This window comes from Larus michahellis, chromosome 22, assembly GCF_964199755.1.
Source record: "Larus michahellis chromosome 22, bLarMic1.1, whole genome shotgun sequence".
Lineage (NCBI taxonomy): Eukaryota > Metazoa > Chordata > Aves > Charadriiformes > Laridae > Larus > Larus michahellis.
Window position 1 is genome coordinate 3729082 of NC_133917.1, and position 25716 is coordinate 3754797.

Below are 25716 nucleotides of genomic sequence, written 5' to 3' on the forward strand. Positions count from 1 at the left end.
AGGGCGGCGGGGAGGGGCCGGGCGGGGCCAGCGCATGCGCAGAGCGGACGATCGGGAACTGCGCATGCGCAGAGGGACAAGTGGGGCTGGCGCATGCGCAATGCGGCTGGGTGGGGCCCGGGTGATGACGACGCATGCGCACAGCGGGAGGGTGGGGTTGACGCATGCGCTGCGCGGCGGGGCGGGGCCGGGCGGGGCCAGCGCATGCGCAGCGGGAGAAGGCGCGAGGGTGACGGGGCGGGGTCGCGCATGCGCCGTGACGCGGTGGGCGGGGCCGCGCGCGCCGGGTGCCATGCGCAGCGCCGCGCGCGCCGCCCGCCTCATGGCCGCCGCCGTGGGCGCCGGGAGCGGCGCCGGGAGCGGGCCCAAGCGGCCGCGGCCCGAGCCCGCCCCCCGCATCGGCACCCACGACGGTACCTTCCACTGCGACGAGGTGCTGGCGTGCTACCTGCTGCGCCTCCTGCCCCGCTACCGGGTACGGCCCCCGGGCAGCCCGCGGTGGGACCGGGGTTGCGGCCTGCTCCGGCCCCCTTGCAGCTCCCTCCCGGCAGCCTGCAACGGGACAGGGACACCGCGCGGGTTCCCGAGCCCTCTCCGCCGTCCAGTCCCGGGTCCTCGGGGCCACTCTTAGGTGTCCAGTCCCCCTTCGGGGTCCCCCGTTACCCGGGGGCATCTCTCGGGGTGCCCGGTCGCTCCTGGGGCTCCCCAGTCCCACTTGGTTGTCCCTGGTCCCACACAGGGGCCACCCTTAGGTCCCCAGTCCCTCCTTGAGGTGCCTGGTCACATCTGGAGGCCACCCTTCAGGTCCCCAGTCCCACCTGGGGGTCCCTGGTCCCACCCAGAGGCCACCTTTAGGTCCCCAGTCCCTCGTCGGGGTCTCTCGTCCCACCCAGGGGACATCTTTAGGTCCCCAGTCACTCTTCGAGGTCCCTGGTCACACCCAGGGGCCAACCTTCGTGTTCCCAGTCCCACTTGGGGGTCCCTGGTCCCACACAGGGGCCACCTTTAGGTCCCCGCTCCCTCCTTGGAATCCCTGGTCTCACCTGGGAGTCACCCTTTGGGTCCCCGGTCCCCCTGGGGTCATCCCGAAGTCCTCGGTCCCTCCTCGGTGTCCCTGGTGTGACCCAGGGCAGCTCTTGGGGGTCCCCGGTCGCTCCTGGGGACCACCCTGGGCTCCCCAGCCTCACTCGCCCCCCACACCCCCGGCAGGACGCAGAGGTGGTGCGCACCCGGGACCCCCAGCGCCTGGCCCAGTGTGACGTGGTGGTGGATGTAGGGGGCGAGTACGACCCCGAGCGACACCGCTATGACCATCACCAGAGGTGAGGCCCCCCCCATGCCGGATGCCGGGGTCCCCTGGGTGATGGGGGTCCCTCAGGGCTGACCCCACGGCCCCGCAGGTCCTTCACGCAGTCCATGCGGAGCCTCCGGCCCGACAAGCCTTGGACGACGAAGCTGAGCAGCGCCGGGTTGGTCTATTGCCATTTCGGCTCCCAAATCCTCGCTGGGCTCCTGGGGCAGCCAGAGGACGGCCCCGTTGTGACAGCGCTCTACGATAAGGTACCGGGGGAACCGCAAGGGTCTTGGGGGGCTTTAACCCTGTCAGTGCCGCCCAGATTTCATAGAATCATAAAATGTTTAGGTTGAAAGGGATGTTTAAAGGCCATCTCATTCCACCCCCTGCCCTGGGCAGGGACACCTCCCACCAGCCCAGGTTGCTCCAAGCCCCGTCCAACCTGGCCTTGAACCCCTCCAGGGATGGGGCAGCCACAGCTTCTCTGGGCAACCTGGGCCAGGGGCTCACCCCCCTCACAGCCAAGAATTTCTTCCCCAGATCTCACCTAAATCTCCCTCTTCCAGTGTAAAACCCTTCCCCCTCGTCCCATGGCTCCCCTCCCTGCTCCAGAGTCCCTCCCCAGCTTTCCTGGAGCCCCTTGAGGGACTGGAAGGGGCTGGAAGGTCTCCGCGGAGCCTCCTCTTCTCCCCCAACTCTCTCAGCCTGTCCTCACAGCACCCCATAAAAGAGGGAACCAGTTTGTTCCAGCTACTGGTGCGCAGTCGCGCTCCAGGCCGTGTCGACCCCCGCTGTCCCCCACTCTGTCCCCAGCTGTATGAGAACTTCGTGGAGGAGATCGACGCCATCGACAACGGCATCGCACAGGCGGAGGGGGAGCCCCGCTACGCCCTCACCACCACCCTCAGTGCCCGCGTCGGCCACCTGAACCCCCGCTGGAACGACCCCGACCAGGACACCGAGGTGGGGCCAGGGAACATTGCCAGGGGGAGCAGCATGGGGCCACCCCGCTTGCGGCCACCCTGCTTTGGGGATGCCACTGACCCTCCTCTGTGTCCCCAGGCGGGGTTCAAGCGGGCGATGGAGCTGGTCGGGGGTGAGTTCATGGACCGGCTCGACTACTACCACCGCGCCTGGCTGCCCGCGCGGGCGCTGGTGGAGGAAGCCGTCCGGCGACGCTTTGAGGTACCCACCCTGCCGGTCCGGGGGGGTCTGGAAGTTTGGGGAGGGGCGTGGGGTGAGGGGAGGACAGATCCTCTTAGCGTAAACCCCCCTGTGTGGCCCAGGGCACCCCTTGCACCCCACAGCCCTACACACAGCTGTGCACCCCCTGTTGGACGCCTGTATCCTTATAGATGGCCATGCACCCCCTCCTATGCCCCTATATCCTTATACGGCTGTGCCCCCCTCCTGTGCCCATATAGCCTTATATATGGCCGTGCACCCCCTCTTTTTCCCCTATATCCTTATGCGTGGCCATGCATCCCCTCCTGTGCCCCTTTATATGACTGTGCACCCCCTCCTGTTCCCCTATATCCTTATATACAGCCCTGCACCCCTTCCTGATGCCCTGCTATCCTTATATATGGCCGTGCACCCCCCCTTTTTCCCCTGTATCCTTATGCGTGGCCATGCGTCCCCTCCTGTGACCCTTTATATGGCTGTGCACCCCCTCCTGTGCCCCTATATCCTTATACACAGCCATGCACCCCTTCCTGTACCCCTATAGCCTTATATACAGTTGTGCACCCCCTCCTGACCTCCCTCATCCATATATATGGCCGTGCATCCCCCCTTTTTCCCCTATATCCTTATGCATGGCCATGCATCCCTTCCTGTGCCCCTATATATGGCTGTGCACCCCCTCCTGTGTCCCCATATCCTTATATACAGCCATACATCCCCTCCTGTGCCCCTATGTATGGCCGTGCACCCCCTCTTTTTCCCCTATATCCTTATGCGTGGCCATACATCCCCTCCTGTAACCCTATATCCTTATATGTGGCCATGGACCCCCTCAGAACCCCCTGTATCCTTATATATGTGTATATATATATATATATATGGCCGCATACCCCCTCCTGTGCCCTTATATACGGCCCTGCACCCCAATATTCCCCCACACGCTCCTGAACCCCCAGAGCTCGCAGGCAGCAGATCCACGTGGTTGTGTGTGTGTGGGGCGGGGGGGAAACTGAGGCAGGTGGCGGTGTGGGGGGCTTCGAGGGGGGCTGCGTGGGCAGGACCCCCGTGCGCCCAGCGTGTCCCCCCGCTCCCCCGGCGCAGGTGGACGCCAGCGGGGCGGTGCTGGAGCTGCCGCAGGGCGGCTGCCCCTGGAAGGAGCACGTCTTCAGGCTGGAGCAGGAGCTGGCGCTGCCTGAACCCCTCCAGCTGGTGCTGTTCCCCGACCGCGGCGGGCAGTGGCGGGTGCAGAGCGTCCCGGCGGGGCCGCACACCTTCCAGAGCCGGTGAGACCCGTCCCCTCGCCGCGCGTCGTGTCGCGTCCCCCCGCCCCGTCTCAGGGGACAGATTTTCACCTCCCTCTTCCTTCCCCCCCCGCCGTCGCCGCCGCCCGCAGCCTCCCTCTCCCCGAGCCCTGGCGTGGGGTGCGGGACGAGGCGCTGTCGCAGCTCACCGGCATCCCCGGCTGCGTCTTCGTACACGCCAGCGGCTTCATCGGAGGCAACCGCACGCGGGAGGGGGCCTTGGAAATGGCCCAGCGGACACTGGCCCAGCGGCAAGAAGGGGGAGCACGGAGCGGGTGACACCCCACCACCCCCCCCCATCGTGGCCATCCCAAAAGGGATCCCTTGCCGAGCGTGGGGGGTTCAGGGACTGCTGCTGGGAGCGGCCGAGACCGTCCCCACTCGGCTCGTGTAACGGGATCGCAGAGGGACACTATAATGGAGCTGTCTGTCCGGCGGGGGGGGCCCAGGCTGCCCCCAGGGGTGTCACTGGTCCCAGTCCCAGCGTTGGACTGGTGCGAGCCAAATCAGACCCCAAACCAAGAGACTTTTTGGACCCGTTTCTCTGAAGATTGTCCCCATTCCTGTTAGGTATCCGCTGCCACCGGGTTCCCAACACCAGTAAAAGCCAGTGTGTTCCCAGTGTGTTCCCTGCTCAGGCAAACGGGGGGGGCGGGATGGGGGTGTCTGGGGTGCGGGGGGGCGGGACACGACAGGGCTGTGCGTAGCAATATGGGGCTGTGAATTGGGGGTGCAAGCATCCCCCCCCCCCCCCATGCTGGGAGGGGAACCCAGGCGCCCTGCTGCCCCCCCACGCACCCGGCGGTGCGAAAGGCTTGGGAGGGGACACACATGACACACATGGAGTGTCCCCCCCCCCCGGGCCTTGCTTCCAGCCTCCTGTCGCAGGGCGATGCGGGCAGCCTGGCTGCTCCTGCTGGCGCTGGGGCTGCCCACCTGCCCCGGGGGCTGCCGATGCCCGGGGGGGGCCCCCCCAGTGGTGCTGCCTCCCACCAGCGGCCGCAACGAGACACTGGTGGGGGGCGGGCGGCCGCGGGCGCCGGACGTGGCGGTGCTGGTGGCCGTGGGCGGATGGCTGGGTGCCGTCCTCCTCTACGTGGCCCGCTACGTCCGGAGGAGCCGAGCCGAGACCCGGCTGCACCTCGAGTACCTGCGGGCGCTGCCCTGCCGACCAGCCAGCCCCGAGGAGGAGGAGGAGGAGAAGACCCTCAGCACCGTCCTCTGAGGCGCCGTGAGCACGAGGCAGCACCGGCAGCAAACTGGGGAGCCCTGAGGGGGTGAAGCGGCCCCAGACCTGCCCCAGCGGCTGGAGAGGGTTCGTAGCCCGTCGTTTTCACCCCGTATCCTCGTGCCGGCCCCATCCACGCTCCCCGCGCAGCCCCGCTGCTGCCGTCCTTGCCCCCGGCCGGGTTTTTCCCTGCCCTGTGTTGGTGCTCGGCTTTGGGGGGGGGTCCTGGGGCTGTTTGCAGAGCCCAGGGTTGGGGGCTGGGTGAGCAGGGACCCCGCGCTCCCCCCCATCATCTCCGTACCCCGGGGTTTTAGCAGAGTGATGACAGCGTAATCCCGGGGATTAACCACGTGTAATCCCAGGGTTTAACCATGCTGCCCCCCACCCCCCCCAGCCTCACCGTTAATCCCTGCTCCAGGCAAGGGGGGGTGGCCCATCTGCTCCCCCCCACCTCTTCAGTGCCGACTGGGCTCACGTGGGCCGGCACGAGCCGGGCCTCCAGCACCATTCACGGCCCCACTGCTGCCCTAAACGGGCCGAGGTTTGCGTTTTATGGCCCCACAGAGGTTTTGGTTCTCTTTGGGTGGCTCTTTCCTGCTCGAGAGGCAGAGCCCGGGGGCTGCGCTCGCAGCCGGGGACCCCTTGGCCCCTTCTGCCCTCCCTCTCCCCGTGGGGCAGCAGCTCTTTAGCCCCAAAAACAAAGCCCCCGGGGCTGCAGGGGGCTCGCCCCCACCAGCGCTGCAGCTGCAGCACACCACCACGGCAGCAGGTGCCCTAAATCTGCTTTAATTAAAGCCCAGGGAAGGGATGTTCTCCTGCAGGTTCACCCTGACACATTTTTTGACATCAAAAAGCAGCACCAGAGCCCTGGGATCATACCCAGCCCCGTGGGGCCCTTGCAGCCCCCCCAGGGCAAGGAAGGAGCGAGGCACGGAGAAGGGCAGTGGTGGCAGGGAAAAGGAGCCGGCTTTAATCCGTAACGGTCCCGGCCCCGCGAGAGACCCCGAGGAGGGACTGAAGGCACCTGCGGCCACGCTGTGTGTCCCAGGAGGATGAGGATGGAGGGAGCGTCCCGGCGCTGGCTTTTCAGGACGATGACGCCGAGGCGCCGGGTGTTGTCACCGCTCGGAGAAGAGGGGCTGCTCCCACCCGCTGGCGCTGGCCGTGACGGGGCTGGGGCTGGCGCAGGGGACGTGGGCGCTGACGAAGAAGAAGGGGACGTGGCTGATCTTCCCCGTGGACCAGCACTGGCGGAGGAAGAGGAGGCAGATGAGTACAGGACGCAGCAGGGGGTGACAGTCCAAGCGTCACCCTCTGGTCCTTCCCCACCCTCACCCCTCCACAGGGACACCACGGGGACATTTTTCCACCCCTCCCTGCTCTGCCACCGGACTGATTTCCCTTGGGGACGGTGACGGGGGGCCCCCGAGAACTGCGGAAAGCAGGGCCCACGCTCACCACGGTCAGGAGGGCGCCTTTCTTGAAGTGGGGGTGGAAGGCGATGAGCTGGGGCTGCGCGCCACGCTCGCCTCGCAGGAAACCGCTGCGGGGGAAAGGAAAAGCCCCGGTTACAGCTGGGCCGCGGGGCAGCACTCCGTCACACCGGCAAAACGCAGCCCTTTCGGCGTAGCTTGCGGTTAAGCCGAGGGGTTTGAGCCCTGCTGGGATGCACTGGGCAAGAGCAACCCAAAGGAAAGGGTTGGATAATGGACAATGTGGCCAAAACTCAACCGACTCCGGGGTAAAACGGTGATGCTGCCCGAAGCGGGAGCACGGGGCGGCAGCGTCTCTTCGCTCCGAGGTGGGTCCGCTCTTCCCCACCCCACCCCGGGGGAATTGGGGGTGTTCAACCAACCCCAAACCAACCCCAAACCCCGGCTACGCACCACGGCAGGAGCTCGAAGACGGGGCTGTTGCGGGTGCGGAACACGGCGATGACCGTCTGGCTGCCAGGCGCCTCGGGATGCCCTGCGGGAGGGAGAGAGGACGAGCAGTGAGGCTTCCCCTCGTCCCAGCGACGGCGTAGACGGGTCCCTTGACGCCGAACCGGGGACACGAGGTCAGGTTTTAGTGGGGAGCAACTGGGCACCGCGGAGACGGGGGCGGGCAGCCGCCGAGGAGGGGGAAAGCTGGCTGGGGATCGCCTTTTCCTCGCACCGAGGTGCGTAGGATCCCGGGACGGGGCTTTCGAAGACCTTTCGGTGATTTAAAGCCGGCTCCGAGGTCTCGGGTCGGTTTGGCCGAGAAGGGTTTGGGTAAGAGATGAGGCGGCTCCTTTGGAAATGCCCCGACCCGTAAGGCGTGACGTGGGGGCCCCGTCTCTCCAAAGCGAAGGTTATTTCCCATCCCGTCCCAATTTCTGCACCGAGATCCTCTGCAGGACCTGCCTGGAGGTGCGGAGGATGGGGGGGTGCCAACTACGGGAGTCCTGCTACCCCCCAGGGTTTCCTCCCCACCCCGTTTCTTCGCCCCCCCCCCCCCAGCTTTAAGCACAGCAAAACCCCCTGAGTTTGGGCGCAGCAGCTCCAGCTCTTTCCCCACCGGTGTCCTGCAGGGAGGGAGCCCGAGGCAGCAGCGTCCCCAGCACCGTGTTTCGGTGCTCCCTCAAAGGTCTGCTTTGTCCCCGAGCGGGGCCCGGCCAGGAGAGCCTGAATGGCTCGATTATCCCTGGGGCTGCTCCTAAAAAGGGAGCCAAGAGGCTCAGTTGGGCTCCAGGCGTAACGTGGGCACTGTGGGAACACGGAGACTCCCCTGAAACAAAGTCCCTGGGGGCGGGGGGGGGGGTGGGGGGGTGGGAGAGGTGATTCATCCCACCGGGAGCGGGGAGGGAACTGGGACGCGTCCCTTTCCGAAGGCTACGGAGGAGCGGAGCCACAGGGAGGAAGGCTGGAGGTGCCTGTCCCGAGCGGGGTCCCCCAGGGATCGATTTATGTTCAGTATCTTCTCCATAAGGGATCGGGATGGTGGGATCAAGTGCTCCCCGAGGAAGTTTGCCGAGGATACCAGACATGACTGGGGAAGCGGACGCTTCGGGAGGGAGAGCACCCTGCAGGAAGCCCTGGACAGGCTGGAGGAGTGGGTTAACAACAAGTTCAACAAGGAGAAGTGTAAGGTCTCGCACCTGGAAAAACATAATCCCGGAGCGCAGCACAGGCCAGGATCTGCCTGGCTGGGGAGCAGCTCCGTGGAAAGGGAACCTGGGGTCCCAGTGGCCAACGAGCTCAGTGGGAGCCAACGGCGCGCGGCCGCGGCGGAGAAACCCAGCGGGACGCTGGGCTGCGTGGACGAGGGCATCGCAGCGGAGAGAAAGGCTCATCAGCCCGCTTTACTCGGCGCTGGTCAGGCCGCAACCGGAATAATGTGCTCGGTTTTGGTCCCCGCTAAGCGGGGGGGGAAAAAAAAAAAAAGAAAAAAAAAAAAAAGCTGTGGCCAGGCTGGAGAGGGGCCAGGGAAGGGCCACCAAGATGATCCGAGGACCGGGAAAGCCTGCAAGAACCGAGTTTGTTCGGCCTGGAGAAAAGAAGGCTCAGGGGAGACCTGGCCACCACGTTCCAGCCTTTAAAGGGTGGCTACGAAGAAGATGGAGATTCCCTTTTTACAAGGGGTCACAGGGAAAAGACGAGGGGTGATGGGCGCGAGTTTTTCCTGGGGAGATTCCGACCGGACACAAGAGGAAAACGGTTCACGCTGAGAACAATCAGCCACTGGAATGCTCTCCCCAGGGAAGTGGGGGATTCCCCAATATTGGCCGCTTTGAAGGTTCGGCTGCGCAGGGCCGTCTTGTCCAGACCGTGGCTTTTGCCGAGGAAGGTTGGAGCAGCTGATCCCTGAGGCCCCTCTTCCCCACCTGGGATTCTGTGATTCATTCCATGATTCATTCTACGATTCCTGACCCGAGGCCTCACCCCGGTGGGGTTTGCGCCACCTTCTGCCTGCTGGAAGGGGGATTTTCAGGCAGAGCCCGGCGCCGGGGCAGCGCTCACCTCTGATGATCACCGCCAGTCTCTCCCCGGTGGGATCCCACGCCATGGAGTGGACTTCGCCTCCGACCCTGAAACCGGCAGGAGCGGCGGTGAAATCCTCCCCCCTGGCTCCAGCCGACGTCCCCAGCGCCCGGGGGGGGAGCTGCTGCCGAGGGGGACAAGGACCCCCTGCGCCACCCAGGCATCCCACGAGGGCAGCAGGCGCAGCCAGACCCACCTCTCCTCCCCGAAGAGCGTCTCGAAGGTGGTCTCGGACAGATCCGCCACGATAGAAGCCGTTTTCGAGCCTCCCACCTGCCCTTGCATCTCCCCTGAAACAAAGTCCCAAGAGCTCGGTCACTTCTGCCCTCCTCCAAGTACTGCCCGGGTCCCCTCACTGCCCTAAATCATACTTTTTAATTCTAAAGCGATACGGGATTTCTCTATTTTTCAGAGCAGCCGCGGAGCAAAATGCTGCTATCCCAGCGGCCCCCGCCTGCGTCTGGGATGGGGGACAGGGCAGGATTCCCCTCGACAAACGCGAGGGCCAGCTGCCTCTGTGGAAAAACGAAAAAAAAAAAAAAAAGCCACGGGAGGAGGGCATTTAACCCACCGTAAAAGTCTCCCTGCAAACCATTTGTGACTCTAAGATCACAACTGTGAGTGAGAAACAACCCGAGGCGGGGAAAAACTCAGCCCTACAGAGATTCTGTGCTTTGAAAGATCCCGAGACACCCTTCCCCTGCGTGTCCCGGCTCTGCCTCCGTCCCTTCCTGCCCAGCAGGCTGGGAAACGCCGCTAATCAGCAAAAAGTTCGTTTGGCTGAGCCCAGCCCCAGCCAAAAGCCAGAGGATCCGTCCCTTGGGGACCGGCCGCCGGCTCGGGCAGACTCACCCCGGTACTCCGAGAAGGACAAGGAGTAGATGACGGACTCGCCCAGCACCGTGAAGAGCAGTCGGCTGCCGTCAGGGCTCCAGCACCCCGTCTGTGGGACACGGAGCCACCTTAACGCCCGCCACCCAGGCCGGGGGGCCGGCAGCTGGCCAGGGGCTCTGCGGAGCCAGCTGGAAACGGGGGGAGTTTCAGGAAAACCCCATCCGCGCACCCGAGGGCCTCAGAGGCGACACCTGGGTGGGAAACGTCCCCTGTCCTACCTGGCAGCGTCCTTTGATAGTGGGCCACCGCTCGCACATCCACATCTGAGCCTCCCACACCCTGGGAAAGAGACAAGGCTGAAGTGAGCGGAGTAAATTCCTGGGATTTGCCCCAATTCTGCTGCTCCAGGAGCCCAAAGACGTCAGACCCCCATCTCCCACCCGCTTTCTCCCCGCCACAAGGGATTGCAGTAGGAACGGGAGCAGTCAGGACAGAAAAACAATCCGGATTGCTTGGGTTTAAGAGCGAAAGAAAACGATAGTAAGGGCTGAAATCAAACACCCCGCGGGCGGGGAGCTCACCGGAACACCGCAGAGGGGGTGGCCGCCAGCACCTTGCTGCCGTCGGGCGACCAAGCCAAGTAGGTGACACCGCCGCCCCCGAAGCGCTGCAGCGGGACGCAGTTCTCGGTGGACACGTCCCACACCTGGAGGGGGACGCGAGGAGGATGACGACACCGGGACCCCAACGCCGACTGGGTAATTAGCGCAGCTTTGGGGGAAGTTTTTGCTCGGATGGGGGAACGCAGACCGGTGCTTTTCGGTCTAGTTCAAATTCAGGAGCCGCCTAAACCAGCCTCTGAGGAAATCCCGCCTGTCCCCGGCGTTCCCACAGCCCGCGGTGGCCCCGTGCTGGGTTTGTGGGGCCGGTTTCCCGAAGGCAGCACCCCGGGAGGTCTCTCACCAGCATGGCCGTGTCGGCCGGCGACGCCGAGAGCAGCAGGTCCCCGCTGGGAGCCCACGCCAGGCTGGTGACGGGGCTGTGCCCGGGGTAGGACAGCACCTGAGCGCAGCCGGACGAGGGTCTGCCGGGAAGGAGAGAGAAACCCCCCCCAAGTTGGGGGCAGGGAGGGTTGTCCCACCTGCCACCCAAAGCCAGCGCTGTGTGTCCCCGGCAGGACAGAGGGGGGACGACCCAAAGGGGCTCGTGGGTGACAAGCCACGGGGCTGTCACCTGGTGGAGAGGGAGGTGGGGTCCAGGTGCCACACCAGGACGCAGCTCTGGCAGGCGACGGCGAGGATGGAGGCGCAGAGCGGCTTCCAGGCCATGGCGGCCACGTTCCTCTGCAGGCGATGCTTCAGCGAGGGGATGGTGGCGCTGCCGGGGAGGAGGGGAGGGTGACAAGGGGGAAAAGGGGGGGGATCAAGAGTCCTCACACAGCCCAGCGTCCCGTCTCCCAGCGTCCCGTAGCGGGGGCCTAAGAGGGGGGATGTGTCCCACCGTGACCTGTCCCTTTGGTGGGGTGGGGGGGACACAGAGAAGAAGCCAGCCAGGTGACAGCGAGCCGGAGCACACCTCCTGCCCCGTGCGCTTGCCCTTGGTGGCACTTTGCTGGCTTGAAATCCCAGCTGGGGGACAACGGTGGCGGGGAGCCGGGGAGGGGGGGGGGGACCCCACAGGACCAGGCGGCAGAGTCTTCTCCTGAGGAGGGCTCTGCCCGCCCTGGGGGCGAAAGGAAACTCGAGGACACCCCAGAGGTTGCTCTACCTGTGACAGCAGCCGTATGTCACCCAGGCCGTCCCCAGGAGTGACAGAGCCAGGGTGGAGGGGCGGGGGGAAAGAAAAACCCCTAAATTTATAAGGCCAGAGATTTTTGGGGACGTCCTCGCGGAGCTCCTGCTGCGGCAGCAAGAGGTTCCGGGGACAGACGGTGCCGGCGAGAGCGAAGCCCCGAGACGCCGGGGGAACCCTCGGGACGAGGTGGATGCGAGAGGGTGGAACGGGGAGCGGGATGGGGGGGCTGCGGAGGCACCCCCCGCCCCAGGAACGGCGTCTCCCGAGGAGGAGCACCCACCCCCTCTCATCCCAAAGCTCCCACCTTTTGGAGTTGTAGACCCGAATGGAGTCATCCAGAAGAGCCACGGCAAATTTGCTGGTGTGGGGGTGCCAGGCGAAGGCCCGGACGGTGCAGCCGGCCCTGGGGGGGAGAGACAGGGCAGGTGGAGAGTCACCGGCTGCCGCAGCAGCGTTCCGGGCTCAAGGCAGCGGTGACGGGCTCCCGGGCAGCCGGCGTGGCCACCCAGCACCCCCCCAAGGCTGGCAAAGGTGGTTCCCAGAGCCACCAGGGAAATAAAACGTCCTTTTCGCCGCTGAGCGGGACATTTTCTCTGATAAAATTCCCCGATCCTGGCAATTACTCGCAAGGCTCCGTCGAGGGGATGGTTCCCAAACAGCCCGGAATCGGGATTCGGAGGAATTTTCCAAGCCCTGGTCTCTTTTCATGCTCTTTCCGCCCCCGCCCGGCCCCAGCGCGGCGCATCGGGGGCACGCTTTGCCTCTTGCCGTCCTACGCAAACCGGGGCGGCCAGAGGCAACGGGGAAATACTTGCCCAAAAACGTGTCTTAAAGGCGGAGGCTGAGCGCGCAAAATGAACTGGGGGGGGGGGGGGGGATCCTGTCCTTGCGCCCCACCCCCCCCACCTCCCCAGAACCCCCCACCCACATCCCCTCTCCCCACCCCCTCAGAACCCCCCACCACCCCCTCCCTCGCGGCGTTTGGCCGCACGCAGCACTCACCAGTCCAGCGCCTGGGAGAAGGCCGTCACCATGTCTTCGCTGGCCAGCTTCGGGGGGAGAAGAGCGGACACTGAGCCGGCAGCACCCGCGAGAGCCTCCGCTCCAGCAGCGGGGACCCCCCCGGAATCCAAACCCCCACCCCCCGGCCCTTTTCCTTCCCCCCACTTCAGTTTCAGTCCCTCTGGAGCACTTTGCTGTCCCAAAACCTTTTCGGCGCCCTTTGGCGAAGGGAACCCGCCGTGGTTTATCTGGGCGCCACCAGGAAGAATATTTCGTGGTGTTTACAGCGGAGAAACGCCCCCACACACACCCCCCCCCCTCACCCCTCACCATCCAAACCAGCCCCCCAGCGCAGGGGTGCTGTGGCAGGACCTGCCTTCCCCAGCGCGAGGGTTAAGCCCGGTTTCCCGCCCCCCCCCCCCCCCGCTAAAAAAATACTCACGGAGAGGTGGGGGAAGAGGGAGCCGTGCAGCGAGGAGAGCCAGCGGCACACGGCCAGCACGTAGCTCGCGCCCGTCTTCAGCCACTGCAGCCCTAAAGAGAGAAAAAGGGGGGTGGGGGGGGGTGTCTTCAACGTGGAGGGGGGAGACACACACGGGTGCGATGGAAAAGGGGGTGAAGGGGAACCGAAGCGAGACCCGGACTCACCCTCCTCCTCCTCGGCGTCGGCGAGCTCTTTCAGCACCCCCCGCAGCCCCACGTCCCGCCTGCAGCGAAAAGCGGCGTCACCTTCTCTCACACCTGCCCCCCCCCCGCCCCCTGCCCCCCCATGCAAAGCCTTGGCCCCCTCCCCTCCAAATCCCCTGCCCCCCCCCCCCCCCCCCCCCCCCCCGCAGGAAAAACCCCTGGGGGCCTCCAAAACCAGCTCTTCCCTCAGGTGGGGGCACTTACCCCCATCACCAGTGGCCCCCAGCTGTGCTGGGCTCTCGGTAGCGTTGTGACACCCCCCCCACTCCCCCCCCCAAAACCCTCCCAGCGAGCTCAGGCTGGGAGCAAGGCTGGGCCCTCCCAGCGCTCGGGGGTGGGAGACGGAGGGGCAGCCAGGCCCCCGCCACGCTGGCGGGTGAGCACGGAGGTGTCGGGGGAACGGGCAGCTCCCGGCTTTGTCCCCCCCTCAGGCCAGGCTGAGAGAGCTGGGGGGGTTCAGCCTGGAGAAGAGAAGGCTCCGGGGAGACCTTCCAGCCCCTTCCAGTCCCTCAAGGGGCTCCAGGAAAGCTGGGGAGGGACTCTGGAGCAGGGAGGGGAGCCACGGGACGAGGGGGAACAGTTTTAACCTGAAAGAGGGGAGATTTAGGTGAGATATCAGGAAGAAATTGTTTGCTGTGAGGGGGGTGAGCCCCTGGCCCAGGTTGCCCAGAGAAGCTGTGGCTGCCCCATCCCTGGAGGGGTTCAAGGCCAGGTTGGACGGGGCTTGGAGCAACCTGGGCTGGTGGGGGGTGTCCCTGCCCTGGTGGCACTGGATGAGCCTTAATGTCCCTCCCAACCCAAACCCTTCCACGATCGGGGCTGGGGGGGGGGGCGGCCACGCGCTCACCAAGCCCCGAGGCAGCTCCTCCAGAGGGACTCGCGGTGGTGGATGAAGGGCGGCCGGGCACTGTGCTCCAGCCGGCCGTGAGCCTTGAGGGTCTCCTTGGAGAGGTTGAGGAGGGGCAGGTCGGCCAGCTGCGGGCACGGGGACACGGGGTGAGCCCGGGCAGGGTGGAGGGGGGGGCTGGGGAAGAGCCCTCCCCCCGCATTGCAGAAAGTGATGTGAGAAAAGGAGAAAGACGGGGAAGGTGTGCCCCTGGCTGGGGGGGGACCTCTGAGGGGGGCAAGGAGGAGACACCCCCCGACCCCAGCAGAAGGGGCTGGAGGCCTGGTCATGGCTGTGGGGGCCAGGGGGGGGAATGTGGGGGGTGACACGTAGTGGGGGGTCATGGGGAGTGGCGGGGGGGGGGCTCACCTGGCTCTGGAGGGGCAGCGGGAGCTGGTCGCAGAGGCGGCCGCAGACCAGGGCGTTGTTGAACTCGCAGAGGGTGACATCCCCGGGGGGGGGGCGGGGGGGGGAACCGCCCCAGGGAGCACATGGTGCTGCGGGGCCTGGCGGAGGAGGGGGGAGAACAGACGGGCTGAGAGATGGACACACACCACACGCACCCCCCCCCCCCCCGCCCCCCACGAGAGACACCCCCTCCCCGGGTACGGCCCTGCCCTGGGAGGAGTGCGGGGGGGGGAAGGGGGGGGTAGGGGTGTCCCCCATTCACTGTCCCCATCCTCCACCCACGGGGGGTGCTGGCTCCAGCGCTGGGGATCCCCCCCCCCGCCCCGTCCCCACAGCCCTCCCCCCGCCCCGAGGTGTGTGTCCCCTCCCCGTGTTCCCACACGCCCCCCCCACGTCTCCATTCCCCCCCCCCCCACGCCCCCTCCCCCGAGGTGTCCCCACATGCCCCCCCACACACCCCGCGGTCCTACACGTGTCCCCAGACACACCCCCCCGCAATGTCCCCCCCCTCTGTCCCCACACGCCCCCCCCCCCCAGGTCCCCATTCCGGTCCCCACGGCACCCCCACACGTCCCCCCGCCCCGGGGTCTTTCCCTCCCCACCCCCCAGGTCCCCCCCTCTGTCCCCGCCCCCTCCCCTAAGGTCCCCCATCGTCCCGACGTGTCCCCCCCCCCGGTCCCCACAGCCTCCCCCCCCGCCCCGCCTCCCCGCGTCGTCCCCCTCCGTCCCCACAGCTTCTCCTTCCCGGTCCCCGCCTCCGTCCTCACAGCCCTCCCCGGACCCTCGGTGGTCCCCGGCCCCCCCGGGATCCCCCCGGCCCCTCGCACCCCCCCGTTCCCGGCCGGGCCCTCCCCGCCGCCCCTCACCCTTTTCCCGCCGACGGGTCCCGGCGCGGGCCAATCCCCGGCGCGGGCCAATCCCCGCCGCGCGCCCCCTGGCGGCCCCGCGCGGGTGAGGGGGGAATTAAAGGGGCCGCGTCCCCGGTTCGAGCAGCGCGGGGGTCCCTTCCCCTTCCGGGTCTGCCTCGGCGGCGACCGCGCTGCCCGTTCTTCCCTCTGCAGAGAGGCCCCCCCCGTGCATGCGGGTGTCCCTCCTCTGTCGGGGGGGGGGCGGGGGGGCGGATAAATTGGAGGGGACACCTGAGGGGCGCATTGCCCCTTTAAGAGAGGCGGTGCGTCCTCGGCGGGGGCGGGAAAGCGGCGCGTGGCTGCGGTGGGGCGGGGACCCGAGCAGGGACCCGCCCCCCAGCCGAGGGTGCCGGGTCCGTCCCCCCCCGCCCCGGTCTCCTGGGTGTCCGTGTCCCGTCCCGTGTCCCGTCCCGCCCAGACCCCCCCAGACCCGGGTCCCGTGGGGTGTCCATGTGTGTCGCCCCCCCATTCCCGGGTCCTCTGCGTGTCCGTGTCCCACCCACCCCCCCCCATACCCGGGTCCCCTGCGTGTCCGTGTCCCGTCCTGTGTCCCGTCCCCCCAGACTCCCCAAACCCGGGTCCTGCGGGGCCATGTGTCCCCCCCCCATTCCTGGGTCCGCTGGGTGTCCCTGTCCGTGTCCCGCCCCCCCCACACCCCTCATTCCCGGGTCCCGTGGGGTGTCCATGTGTGTCCCCCACCCCATTCCCCGGTCCCCTGCGTGTCCGTGTCCAGCCCCCCCCGACCCCCCATACCCGGATCCCGTGGGGTGTCCATGTGTCGCCCCCCCGCCATTCCCGGGTCCCGTGGGGTGTCCTTTCCCCCCCCCCCGCCCCATTCCCGGGTCCCCTGGGTGCCCAGGTCCCGTGGGTGTCCCATGTGTCTTTCGCCCCCCCCCCTCCATTCCCAGGTCCCAGGGGTGCTCGGGTCCCGTGGGGTGTCCATGTCCCGTGTTCCCCCCCCGGCCCCGACCTGTGTCCCATGGGTGTCCAGGTCCCATGGGGTGTCCCATGTCCCCCCCACCCCTCCATTCCCGGGTCCCAGGGGTGCCTGGGTCCCATGGGGTCTTCATGTCTGCCCCCCCACCCCATACCTGGGTCCCGTGGGTGCTCGGGTCCCATGGGGTGTCCAGGTACACCCCCGCACCCCATACCTGGGTCCCATGGGGTATCCATGTCCCCCCCATCCCCTACCCAGTTCCCATGGGGTGTCCATGTCCCCCCACCCCATACCTGGGTCCCGTGGGTGCCCACATCCCCCCTTTCCCCGTACCCGGGTCCCCTGGGTGCCCGCCTCCCCCCAGGCAGGACAGTGGGTGCTGCACCCCCCCCCCCCCCAGCCCATCTCCCCCCGCCCTTGGATGGCTCCCAACTCCTCTCCTCGGGCTCCCAATTTCCCTTCCCCTCCCGGCTTCGGCTCCCTTTTATTCTATTTATCTCTGTGTTTTCCTTAGCGGCCGCAAAAGTTATTTTAATTTTTTCAGGATATTAAATAAAGGCTGCGGCGGGGGGAGCTGTGGCGGGGGGCCCCGCATTCCTCGCCCGTTACCGAGCGAGGCTGGAGGAGGGCTGAGGGGGCGGGGGGGCGTTCGATAGGAGACAACGATTTGGCCGGCGCCGACATCGAAGCCACCGCAGGGCTGGCGTGGCCTCGTGGCGTCCCGGCCCTTGGCCCTGGTAGCCAAATCCCCCCCCCCCCCGCCGCTGCCCTCCCCCAAATTAAACCCCCTTGGGGTGACGAGGCGGGAAAACGTGGGGCTGCCAAAGCTGGGGGGGGGGGGGGGGCTCTGTGGGGGTTTGGGCTCCGGGGGTTGGGCCCTCGGTGGCCGCGGGGTCGGGGTTTGGCTCGGGGACGGGGCTGGACGCTCTCCTTGGCACCGGCCACCCACGGCGAGCGGCAGCCGGGGTGTGTGTGTGGGGGGGGGGGGGGGGGTTTGGGGGGGAAACACCCCAAAAAGAGCAAATCTGTGTGCGGGAGGGGAGCGGGATGGGGGGGCTGTAGGGAGAGCTGGCACCCGCCACCTCAAACCACCCGCCCCCCCCCCCCCCCCCAGGAGCCATCCTGTCCCCCGCCGTGTCGTGACACTGGGGTCCCGCCACCCCCTTGAGCCGGGGACGTGGCCGTGCCTCAGTTTCCCCTCCCTGCATGGGGGGGGGGGACACACAGCGTGTCCCTCCTGTCCCCAGGGTCACCTGGGTCCTGGCCAGCTCTGTGGCCACCGTGACTCACCCCGGGCTGGCACGTGTGGCCGGGGGTGGCACGGGGGGCTCCGCCACGCTGGCACGGGCACCCCCTGCCCCCTCTGTCCCCCGTGGGGCGGTGTCGGGGGGGGGGGGAGGGTGTCCCCCCCCCTTCCCTCGTGCTGGCGCAGGAGCCCGTTTCCGCCTCCCTTTGCCTTTTTCTGTGGCTTTTGGGGTTTGTTTTTTTTTTTGGTTTTTTTTTTTTTTCTTCAGGAAAACCCCAGAAAAGCCCCAACCCGGGGCTGGGCGCATCAAAGGGCTGGCGGGAGCCCAGGGCGCCGGGAAGGGGGCTGGGGGGGGGGGTGCGGGGGGTCCCTGCCAACCCGCGGCACCCGAAATCGGGGTGTCTTTGGTGACACGGGGCCGCGACACGTGGCCACGCGCTGCCACGTGGCCCCTGCCGCTGGGGAAACTGAGGCACGAGGCAAGGCGGGGGCTGCGCACACGCGCGTTCCTGCGCACGCACGTGCTCCCGCGCACACGCGTGTCCCTGTGCTCCCGCGCACACGCGTGTTTGTGTTCCCGTGCGCGGGTGTCCCCGGGATTGCGGACACGTGGTGCCCGGGCACACACGCGTGTGGCTGGCGGGGGGGGTGCAGGGCTGGGGCACACGCGTGTGCGGGGCGAGGCTGGCGCGACGTGATCCCCGCGGCCACGCGCAGAGGGAAAAGTCCCCGCCGGGTCCCCAAAAGCGGCTTGGGGTGGTCCCCGAGCCCGGGGAGACGGGGACAGGGGGACACGGTTCCAGGGGGACACGGGGTCCTGCAGACACGGGGACATGGAGACATGGGGCTACGGGGACATGGGGTCAAGGGATTTGGGGCTACAAGGTCCTGACGACATGGGGCCACAGGGATGTGGGGACAGGGGGACACCAGGATATGGTGTCACAGGGACACAGGGGTGTGGGGCTACGGGGTCCTGGGGACATGGGACCTTGGGGTCCTGGGAATGGGGAGACACGGGGACAGGGGACCACGGGGACGTGGGGTCCTGGGGCTACGGGGACACAGGGACACAGGACAACAGGGCCCTGGGGACATGGGGACAGGGGAGCACGGGGTCGTGGGGCTGTGGGGACACAGGGAAACAAGGCCCTGGGGACACGGGGACAGGGGACCACGGGGACGCGGGGTCCTGGGGCTATGGGGACACAGGGACCCAGGGATGGGGGATGAGCGGACGGAGCCAGCTCGTCCCCAACCCCACTCAGCTCCCGCCAACCCCCCCCACCTCTCCGCAGCGGGGGGACACGGTGACCCTGAGCGGGGCCACGTCCCCTCCGTGCCTCAGTTTCCCCACGAGCCCTGGGAGCGGCGGCGGAGGAGTGCGGGAGGGAGGCAGCGCCCATCCCTGTGACGAAGCCGCCCGGCCTCAGCCCTGCCGGCACAGCAGAAGTGGGGGGGGGGGGCACTGCTCCACTCTCACGCCTTAACAATCCATTTATTGCCTTTTTTTTTTTTTTTTTTTTTTGGGGGGGGGGGCAGCCAGCTAAAAAAATGGGGGGGGCGGGGGGTACATTAGTGCCTAACGAACCGGGCGTGCTAATGAGGCCGGGGTGGGGGGGGGGGGGCGGAGGAGAAGGGGCGAACCCTGTCCCTGAGCTCTGTGCGGGGGAGGGGGGGGGGGCGAGGCGGCCGGCGGGGTTTTGGGGGAGAGAAAGTGGGGGGGGGGGGGAAAGGGAGTGGGGGAAGGGGGGGAGGGTGTAAAAAAGGGAGGGGGGGGGTGTAAAGAAGGGTGGGGGGTATGTAAAAAAGGGAAGGGGGGTGTAAAGAAGGGAGGGAGGGTGTAAAAAAGGGGGGGGGTGGTGTAAAAAAAGGGAGGGTGGTGAAAAGAGGGGGGGGGGGTGTCCCCTCGGCCCCCCCCCCCCCCATCCTCCTCCTCCTCCTCCTCCTGGCGAGCCCCGGAGCGCTCGGCGAGCCCCCCGTATAATTTAAGACATAAATTATAATTGTTAACGGGGAGCTGCCGCCAGCGCTTTGGGGGGGGGGGGTGGGAATTTGGGGAGGGGGGGCGGGCAGCACACACCCCCCCCCCCCCTTAATAAATATCCCCGGCGGAGGATGAGGACGGCGGAGGAAGGCTCAAATCTCCAACAAACTGCTGGCCTCGGGGCTCCCCCCGTCTTTCCCGGGAGAAGGCGGGGGCGGGCGGGGGGATGGCGGGGGTCGGTCCCCGTCGGCGGCGGTGGCGGCGGCGGCGGCGGGGAGGGGAGGGGGGGGGGTGGGTTTGGGGGGGCCTCCTCCTCCTCCTCCTCCTCCTCCCCCCCCGCCCCCCCCCTCGGCGTGGGTTTTCTGGTGCTTGCTGAGGTGGTCGCTGCGGGTGAAGCGCTTGCTGCAGAGGAGGCAGGTGAACTTCTTCTCCCGCGTGTGGGTGCGGACGTGGCGCTCCAGCTCGTCCGAGCGGGTGAAGCGTTTGCCGCAGAAGAGCCAGTTGCAGACGAAGGGCCGCTCCCCGGTGTGCCACCGCAGGTGGGCCTTCAGGTGCGACGCCTTCCCGTACACCTTCCCGCAGCCCGGGATGTGGCAGCTGTGCACCGCTTTCCGACGAGCCCCCCCGACCCCCCCCCCGCCGCCTCCCGCCAACACCCCGCCCCCACCCCCCCCGCCGCCGCCGCCGCCCCCCCCCCCTCCGACCGCCCCCCCCAAACGCTCCAGCTCTTGGCAATTGGGGCAATCGCAGGCGGGGCGACCCCCCAAAGTGCCCCCGCGGGGGCCTTTGGGGCCGTCGGCCGGGCTGGGTTTTGGAGGGGGTGGGGGGGGCGGTGGGGGAGCGGCGGGGGGGCCGGTGTAAGGCGGGGGGTTGAGAGCCCCGAAATCGGAGCCGTAAGCGGGGAGCGGGGGGCTGAGGGCGGGCTGACCCTGCAACGAGCCCTGCAGCCCCTCGCCGCCCCCCGGCCCCCCCAGCCAACCCCCGTTGGGGTGCACGTCCCACCAGGAGGGGGCGGCCGGCCCCGAGCCCCCCGGCAACCCCCCGCCGATGCCGCCCTTGTACCAGGAGCCGTAGGGATGCGGCATCTCCAGCGAGGGGTAGACCCCCGGCAGGCAGTCCCCGGGGGGGTGCCCCTTGGCCGCCGCCACCACCACGGGGGCACCCAGCACCTCCTGGGCGCCGGCGGGGGCCGGGAAGGGGTGGCCGAAGGGGCCGTAGTCGGGGCCGTAGGGGCCGGGGGACGCCTGGGGGCTGGCGGAGGGGGAGAGCAGCCCCGGGGCGCTGGGGAAGGCGGCCGTGTAGGTGTCACCCATGGCGGTGGCGGTGAGACGATGGCGGGGGTTGGGGGGGACACACACGGGCGCAGCTCGGGGACGGCGTCAGCGGGGGCACGGGGCCATGGCGGCCGGCAGCCTGCGGGGAGAGGGAGACGGGGGGGTTAGCGGGGCGGGAGGAAGGAGGTAAAGGGGGGCACCCAGAGCCATGGGACACCCAAAGGCATGGGGCACCCGGCCCCATGGGGTATCAAGGACCCGGGGGCACCCTGTATCGGGGCACCCAGAGCCATGGGGCACCCAGTGTTGGGGTATCAAGGACCAGGGGGCACCCAGTGCAATGGGGCGCCCGGTATTGGGGTACCCAGAGCCATGGGGCACCCAGTATTGGGGTATCAAGGACCAGGGGGCACCCAGTGCAATGGGGCGCCCGGTATCGGGGTACCCAGAGCCATGGGGCACCCAGTATTGGGGTATCAAGGACCAGGGGGCACCCAGTGCAATGGGGCGCCCGGTATTGGGGTACCCAGAGCCATGGGGCACCCAGAGCCATGGGGCACGCAGTATTGGGGTATCAAGGACCAGGGGGCACCCAGTGCAATGGGGTGCCCGGTATTGGGGTACCCAGAGCCATGGGGCACCCAGTGCTGGGATATCAAGGACCAGGGGGCACCCAGTATTGGGGTACCCAGAGCCATGGGGCACCCAGTATTGGGGTATCAAGGACCGGGGGGCACCCAGTGCAATGGGGCGCCCGGTATTGGGGTACCCAGAGCCATGGGGCACCCAGAGCCATGGGGCACCCAGTGCTGGGGTATCAAGGACCATGGGGCACCCAGAGCTGGGGGGCACCCAGTCCTGGGCGGGGGGGATCACCCAGTGCGATGGGGTACCCAGCGCTGGGGGGCACCCAGAATTGGGGTACCGAGCCCCGTGGGGCACGCAGGGCAGCGGGACACTTCGCCCCATGGGGTGCCCGGCCCCCCGGGACAGCCAGCCCCAGGCAGCACCCCCCCACCCTCCGGTGACACCCAGCCCCACGGTGACACCCCAGCCCCCGCTGTCCCCCGCTCCTCTGTGCCTCAGTTTCCCGCCCCCCCCCCCCCCCTCAACTTCCCCCGAGCTGAGAACGCCCCGGGGGCAGAGGGACCCGCGCAGGGGCTTCTCGGGGGGCTGGTAGCGGGGTTGTGCGGGCGGCGGGGGCCCCCTCCCCGCCTCCCCCCGCTCCCAATCTCGGCTCCTTCTGCTTTTACAGCCTTTTAATCGAATTACGCTGCGGCCACCCCCCCCCCTACCCCCAACCTCCCCCCCCCCCCCCCGGCCACTTCCTTTGCTTTTATGCCCTTCATGGCTTTCAGCTGCTGCCGGCTGAGACCGGGCGTCACGAGCTGCCCCCCCATCACCCCCAATTTTTCCCCTTTATTTTAATTGTTTTAAATTTATCCCTCCCTTTCCCCCACTTTGTGGTTGTTTTGTGGGGGTTTTTTTTTTGGGGGGGGGGTGGGGGGTGAGGGTGTCCCCCCTCCCTTTTTGCTGTGGTTATTTGTGCCTATTTTTAAGCCGGCCCCGGCCGCGGCCGCAACGCGCTCCCGGTTTTCCAAGGATAACAAGGGCCAGGCCTGTGCCCCGGGAACGCTGCCCCGCCGCGAGAGCCGAGGTAATTAAAACCAGGGCGAGCGTCTAACGGAGCCGCGCTTAAAATAGTGGAAAACCTCCCATAAATCAGCTCCGCTCGCGCCGGGGAAATTAGGAGCAGGGCAGGAGCCCCCGGGAGCTACGGGCTGAGAACGGCGGGAGCTCAGCACACGAGTGGCCGCTGCAAGGCGGACGGGGACAGGGGTGACAGGCGGTAGCTTCGGGGCCGTGACGGGGACACTGACCCCGCCACACCCCCCCCCCCGGCTCTGGAGCAGCCCCCCCGGGGTGGGACGGGACCAGCCCCCACTCTGGGGGTCCCCAGTTCCGGGTCCCTTGTCCCTGATCCCCAGTGCCTGGTTCCTGGTCCCCGATTCCAGGTTCCCGGTCTCCAGTTTGAGGTCCCCAATCCCTGTCCTCATGTCCCCAGTCCTTGATCTCCAGTCCCTTGTCCCCAAAGCCCAGTCCCTGGTCCCCCAAGTCCCCAGGCTCTTGTCCCCAGACCCCAACCCTGCTCCCCCACCCCCCAAGTCCCTTATCCCAGGTCCCCAAACCCCAGCCCAGTCCCTTGTCCCCAATCCTGCGTCCCCAGACCCCAGCCCTGCTTTCCCGTCCCCAAACCCCATCCCTTGTTCCCAATCCCTTGTTCCCAATCCCTTGTCCCTAATCCTGGGTCCCCAAACCCTATCCCTTTTTCCCAATCCCTTGTTCCCAATCGCTTGTCCCCAAACCCCATCCCGGGTCCCCAATCCCTGGTCCCTAATCCCAGGTCCCCAAACCCAATCCCTTGTCCCCAGTCCCTGGTCCCTAACCCTGGGTCCCCAAACCCCGTCCCTGTCCCTCTTCCCAATGCACCGCTGTCCCCGTCCCTGACCCCAGCGGGTGCCCCCTCAGCCCCTGCCTCAGTTTCCCCTGCCACCGTCCCCCTGAACCCCAGTGTCACCCTGTCACCAGCAGCCCCCGTCCCAGGTGTCCGGGACGCCCCGCCACCCCCGGCCCTGGCTCCCCCTGCTCGCACGGTGGTGGAGCCGTCCCCACCCAGGGGACAGCCTGGGGCCGAGGTGGCACTTGGCACCGTCCCCACGTCCCTGTCCCCTCCCTGGGGGTGGCGGGGCGTGGGTCCTGCTGGGGTGGGGGACACCAGCGTGTCCCCTGCAGGCACAGGGACAGCGGGGGGAGGATCAGGTCCCACTCGGGGATGGGGGTTGCTGGGTCCCAATCTCTGGGTCCCCACGGCTCCCAGGGACTGCGGTGGCCTCTGGTGCCAGCCCCGTGTCCTCCCAGGGACCTGCCTGTCCCGGGGTGGCCCTGTGCCAAGGGCAGACGTGGCCCCATCACAGTGGCCTTGGGGACGGACTCCCGGGGACGGACGTGTCCCCCTCCCCGGGTCAGGGGTCCCATGGCCCTGGGGACAGACATGTCCCCATCCCTGGGTCAGGGGTGCCATGGCCCTGGGGACAGACGTGTCCCCAACATCAGGTCTGGGGTGCCATGGCCCTGGGGACAGACGTGTCCCCAACAGCAGGTCCGGAGGCACCGTGTCCCCATCCGCCCTTGCCAGCACCCGGAGCTCAGCACCCCAGGGTGTCCCGGTGGCCCCTGGCCGGGTCCTGGTGGCTGCTGTGGCGGTGGCAGCGGTGACAGGGTGGGGCTGGGGGTGGGCGGGGGGACACCCGTCCAGGAACAGCCACAAAGTCCCAGGGCTGAAAATAGCCCCGGGGCCACTGGCCCCCCCTCGCCCGGACGCCTGGGTCCTCTCCAGGCCAAGTCCCCTGGAGGGAGGGGGTGTCCCCCTTCCCGGGGGGTCCCAGACCCCGGGGGACCCTTCCTGACTCAAGGGGGGGCTCTTTTCCCGGGAGGGGGAGTCCTGACCCAGAGGGTCCCTGTCCCAGGGGGATCCCCCATGCTGGGGGGTGTCCCATATCCCGGGGGGCTCCCCAATCCCGGAGGGGTCCTTGTCCTGGAGGGTCCCTGTCTGGGGGGGGGGGGGGTGTATGTCCCTCTCCCCAGACAGTCCCTGTCCTAGAGGGTCCCATATCATGGGGGGGTCACCCATCCCACGGGGTCCCATGTCCCAGGGGTCCTTGTCCTGGGGGGCTCCCCCATCCCGGAGGGTCCCTATCCCGGGGGGCTTCCCCTATCCCTCGGGGTCCCATATCTTGGGGGTCCTTGTCCCGGGGGGGGGGGTGTGTGGTGTGTCCCCTGTCCTGGAGGGTCCCTGTCCTGGAGGGTCCCGTACCCTGGGGGTCCATGTCCCGGGGGGAGGATGTTCCCCATCCCGGAGGGTCCCTGTTCCGGGGGGCTCCCCCATCCTGGAGGGGCTCCCCCATCCCGCGGGGTCCCGTCCTCCGGGGGCCTTTGTCCCGGGGGCGGCTCCCCCATCCCGGAGGGTCCCTGTCCTGGAGGGTCCCGTACCCCGGCGTCTTCCCCATCCTGGACCGGGGTCCGTGTCCCGGGGGGTCAGACGTCCCCGATTCCGAAGGGTCCCCGTCCCGGGAGGGGGATGTCCCCCCCCCCGCCCTCCCTCTCTCCCTCCCTCCGAGCTCCCGGGAGTCGGGGCTGTCCCCGGGGTCCTCACCGCGCTCCGGGGGTTCCGCGGGTCCGGGGATGCCGGGGGTGGGCACCGGGCGCGGGGATGCTGCTGTCGGGGTCCCGGGGTGCCGGTGTCGGGGTGCCGGTGTCCCGGGGCTCGGTGCGGGAGGAGGGAGCGCCGGCAGCCGCCCGCCCCGCTGTGCCGCTGCGGCGGGGCTGGGCCGGGCCGGGACCGGCGCCGGGAGCCCGGCCCCGAACCGCCCCTCGCCGGGCGGGGAGGGAGGGGGGAAGGGGGGGGACGACCGGGGAAGGGGGGGGCTGAGGGGGTGGGAGGGGGTCGGGGGAAGGGAGGGCAGGGGGAAGGGGAAAGGGAAACGGGGAAGGGAAAAGGGAAGGGCAGGAAAAGAGGAAGGAAAAGGGGAAAAAAAAAAAAAGAAGGAAAAGAGTTTGAGGAAAAAGCACGGGGAATTGGAAGAGGGAAAGGAATTGGGGGGGGGGGGAAGGAGAAAGGAGAAGGGAGGAAAGGCGAAAGGAAAGGAAAAAGGAAGGGATTAAGGAAAAAGGGAAAGAAGAA

At 67.8% G+C, this 25716-nt stretch overlaps 4 protein-coding genes and 1 long non-coding RNA gene across 5 annotated transcripts; 3 read left to right on the forward strand and 2 right to left on the reverse strand.

The window, feature by feature from the left end:
- Positions 1-276: 276 nt before the first annotated feature.
- On the forward strand, positions 277-4401 carry MYG1 (MYG1 exonuclease). The gene is made up of 7 exons (XM_074565030.1): positions 277-475; positions 1210-1322; positions 1401-1560; positions 2108-2257; positions 2357-2479; positions 3581-3762; positions 3873-4401. Exons 1-7 carry the CDS (start codon positions 293-295, stop codon positions 4057-4059), a joined length of 1098 nt encoding a protein of 365 aa, XP_074421131.1. The 5' UTR covers positions 277-292; the 3' UTR covers positions 4060-4401.
- A 240-nt stretch (positions 4402-4641) lies between these two features.
- LOC141733941 (leucine-rich repeat-containing protein 3B-like) lies at positions 4642-5951 on the forward strand. Its single transcript, XM_074565032.1, has 2 exons — positions 4642-5095; positions 5866-5951. The coding sequence occupies exon 1, from the start codon at positions 4673-4675 to the stop codon at positions 5003-5005; it is 333 nt and encodes a 110-aa protein (XP_074421133.1). The 5' UTR covers positions 4642-4672; the 3' UTR covers positions 5006-5095; positions 5866-5951.
- Positions 5948-14708, reverse strand: AAAS (aladin WD repeat nucleoporin). The gene is given in 17 exon segments (XM_074565031.1): positions 5948-6255; positions 6467-6551; positions 6895-6976; positions 8992-9059; positions 9209-9302; positions 9865-9955; positions 10125-10185; positions 10428-10552; positions 10810-10930; positions 11080-11223; positions 11945-12043; positions 12643-12689; positions 13085-13176; positions 13291-13349; positions 14177-14304; positions 14585-14677; positions 14679-14708. Coding segments are annotated over 17 exon segments (1548 nt in total). The 3' UTR covers positions 5948-6126.
- LOC141733942 (uncharacterized) lies at positions 6250-8398 on the forward strand. The gene is made up of 2 exons (XR_012584415.1): positions 6250-7067; positions 7961-8398. It is a non-coding gene; the product is annotated as an uncharacterized LOC141733942 (long non-coding RNA).
- Positions 14709-19853: 5145 nt separating the features above from the next.
- On the reverse strand, positions 19854-21014 carry SP7 (Sp7 transcription factor). Its single transcript, XM_074565053.1, has 2 exons — positions 20407-21014; positions 19854-20328 (listed from the first exon to the last, which is right to left on the reverse strand). The coding sequence occupies exons 1-2, from the start codon at positions 21012-21014 to the stop codon at positions 19854-19856; spliced, it is 1083 nt and encodes a 360-aa protein (XP_074421154.1).
- Between the last annotated feature and the right edge of the window lie 4702 nt (positions 21015-25716).